This window comes from Apium graveolens, chromosome 1 (genome assembly GCF_009905375.1).
Source record: "Apium graveolens cultivar Ventura chromosome 1, ASM990537v1, whole genome shotgun sequence".
Lineage (NCBI taxonomy): Eukaryota > Viridiplantae > Streptophyta > Magnoliopsida > Apiales > Apiaceae > Apium > Apium graveolens.
The window spans coordinates 98683477-98686568 of NC_133647.1; the positions used below are offsets into that span (position 1 = coordinate 98683477).

A 3092-nucleotide genomic window follows, 5' to 3' on the forward strand; every position below is an offset into this window, starting at 1 on the left:
AATCTACAATAAAACCAAAACCTTAATCAGTTTCTCAACTCTCGTTCCCAGAACGATCACTCAATTACGATAGCTTAACTATACTTTTGACTTGAACTATACGAGTATAGCTTATATACACCCAGCACATAGCACATTCTTTACTCATAGCCTTATATCACTTTACATATACTCGCTAAACCTTGACTATTTTCCCAAATCAAATATTTATAACTCGTACAAACACACAATGACATGCACGACTATTACTTATAGCTTTTAACCTCAATTAACTCAATTCCCTTTTCTTTTATCCATAATTCGAACCAAAAACACAATCCAACAAGCAAAATTCAAAGGTTTCACACATAAACACTCAATCATTCTATCATTTACCAAAAATCAGATTTTTGACTTTGAATTTCTTTAGCCTATTCGGCCTTAACCACAATCACAATCAAACCAAAATATGCATTAACAATTCCTCTTTTAAATCAACATACAATCTTATTACTTTCTAGTTAAACCTTAATTAATTAACAGCCTGACAGGATCTTGCTAGCTTCTCTGAATCAGTTCGTCTACTGTTGATAATCGAGATTCTATTACCCGAGTTACACATATCAGGTAGCTCCAGGCTATAAATGATGTATGTCGATAATACAGCTTCATTGCTTCCTGAAATTGACTTTCTGTGCAGAACTATTCCACCAGCAGCAATTAAAAGATCATGTAGATACCCTCTATATGAAGGTTGAAAGCCCCCAATAAAATAAAAATTGTACCCATCAAAAGCTTTGCTTGCTGAAAGTAAAATATAAAAACTCGTTAACACTGTCTGTTGTGCTTTTATCTTTGGAAAACAAGCTAACTAAACATGCATAACTCTCTTTCTACTGTTTGTGTACTTCTAATTATCAGAGGGACTTAATGCAGTACATAAAATTAACATGCTGAACAGTTTCATATCCACCATCCAATTAGAAAAATAATGCATATGCATCTATAATTAGTTATCTTAAAGATGTGTTTAGAAAAATAAAAATAAAAAAAGATGTATATTCTACTTAAGCATATTATTTACATTCAGATTAGGGTGTAATGTTACCTTGCTCAGCCGAAATATAATAAACTGAAGTTGTGGAACAGATAAACTACTCCCATTTCGAGATTCCAATAACTACACTCTCCGAAATACAACACAATACAAAATGTAAATATTGTAGCATATAATTTTAAATAACCTTCTCGATATAAGCAACTGTTTGTCGAGCATCCAATTGGTAATCATCCAGTAGACAAGACGCCCCACCTTCTCTGTCAAGCTCAAGCGCAGGTTCCTGTACCAGCAGATCAGTACTTGACAAGATTTGGGCCTTGAACCCAGCCTTAGACAGCTGATCTACCCTCTGTTTTAATACGACAGATTCTTCAGCAGTTTTACCAACTAACAAACTCCCTGTTGACCGAAAACTCACTCACCTAAAGCCAAAATTAATATAGAGTACAACTAATTTTACTAAGGTGAATAGTGAATATGCGGAATTGACAATATCAAAACTGACCGGTCTTTTTCCAGCCAAGTAAATGTAGAGGATCAAGTCCTTGGTGAGTAACAGTGTTTACAAACTCCTCCCAGAGATGCCGGCTTCGAGTAGCTAGCTCCCACTTAGACGTACGAGGCGTCTTATGTACCATCCATATGTACCCCTGTCCTACAACATCAAACTTCAAATGTCAGAGTTTACTAATCCTGCAAGTAAACAAATAAATAAACTAGTAATTACTGTATTTTTAAATATGAGATCTAGGCTAAAATTGTTGATTGCACTGTTAGTAGAATGGAAGAGGCATTCTTGATCCTTATAATATTAGCCTATAATACTTGTATGATATAACACCACCAAATAGAAAAAACCATAAAACACTGAGATGTACAGACTTACTTGTGTAGCAAGACCAATAGCCACTAGTTTTGAGCTACATCTGACCATATACATAGCTGATCGGAATCTCAAAACATGAACATAACTGTGAGATCTTAATGAGTAGAAATGGATAGCTGTAAGAGAATGAATAACTGCTCCAACACGAGGTTCATATTTATCCCTTAATGAACTATCCCTGCCATGTTGTACTGGATCAGAACATCTTGTCTTTTCACTTGCCACAACCAAGAGCAGAGGATGCAAATCCATGAATCCTTCACAACCATCGCACTTTGCAGGGATGGGCTGCATCTGCAAGAAAGTGAGACCAATTCAGTGACATTTGAAGCATCTACAACAACAACCTTAAAATGTCAGAGTTTACTAATCCTCCAAGTAAACAAAAAAAAATATTCAGCTATTAAATACATTAATTACATCACGGGATTACAACTTGTATTTACCTGCGCTCGTGGCGCCAGCACAAGGAACATCAGCGTCCACAACAGCAACAGAGAGATCAGACTCTAAAAGGAACTCGTGAGCAATAGTCAACCCGATGATACCAGAGATGCATATCGAGAAGGTCTTACTAGATTCAAACTTGTGAAACTCAAAATTTAAAATCCATATTAAAGAAGCCCTAAAATCAAAGAAAAACTTGAATTACCTGATGTTTAAGCGAAGAAATCGAGTCATATGAACTGAAAATAAGAAACCCCTAATTGGAAGAGCCTTTGCCAAACTATATTGAAAAAACCCTAATTTGAAGAAGAAAATTACTTTAGATGAAGAGATTTATAGAGAGGCTATGTATGAGAGAGAGGTTTAAGAGAGAGAGAGGGAGAATTTTAGGAAGAGTACAAGAGAGGGAGAAGAGGGAGAAGAGGAAAAGAGGCGGTGTATGAGAGAGAGGTTTAAGAGAGAGAGAGAGAATTTTAGGAAGAGTACAGGAGAGAGAGAAGAGGAAGAGAGTGTAATGACGAGATAGAAAGTGGGTTGGGCGACTTTCATCAAAAAAGGGCGCTCCGTTTGAATTTTTTTTCAAATTTTGCCCCCTTTAAAAATTTCAAGTCTCCAAAAAAAGTATATAATTTATAATTTATAATTTATAATTGTAGTAAATAATATTGAAAATATTATTTTAGAACAAAATTAGTTATGTATTTTGTTACTTACATAAAT

At 35.0% G+C, this 3092-nt stretch overlaps 1 protein-coding gene across 3 annotated transcripts; it reads right to left on the minus strand.

The window, feature by feature from the left end:
- Positions 1-529: 529 nt before the first annotated feature.
- On the minus strand, positions 530-2508 carry LOC141720310 (autophagy-related protein 18h-like). Of its 3 annotated transcripts, none has more exons than XR_012574229.1 (4): positions 2372-2508; positions 1926-2219; positions 1224-1689; positions 530-783 (listed from the first exon to the last, which is right to left on the minus strand). XR_012574229.1 is itself a non-coding variant. In XM_074522652.1 (3 exons), exons 1-3 carry the CDS (start codon positions 2399-2401, stop codon positions 1534-1536), a joined length of 480 nt encoding a protein of 159 aa, XP_074378753.1. In that variant the 5' UTR covers positions 2402-2508; the 3' UTR covers positions 1102-1533. The 3 variants fall into 3 exon arrangements, 1 of the variants encoding a protein (XP_074378753.1); XR_012574230.1 differs by having other exon boundaries at positions 1224-1694; XM_074522652.1 differs by lacking the exon at positions 530-783 and having other exon boundaries at positions 1102-1689.
- Positions 2509-3092: the final 584 nt, after the last annotated feature.

What these genes read in the sequence shown, in the direction of transcription:
- LOC141720310 (XM_074522652.1), bottom strand. Translation starts at nt 2,401, where the DNA reads ATGTTCCTTGTGCTGGCGCCACGAGCGCAG. An exon ending in TGCTGGCGCCACGAGCGCAG is followed by an intron (nt 2,220 to 2,371) that starts GTAAATACAAGT and finishes ACTTTCTTGCAG; the next exon opens with ATGCAGCCCATCCCTGCAAA. An exon ending in CTATTGGTCTTGCTACACAA is followed by an intron (nt 1,690 to 1,925) that starts GTAAGTCTGTAC and finishes GTTGTAGGACAG; the next exon opens with GGGTACATATGGATGGTACA.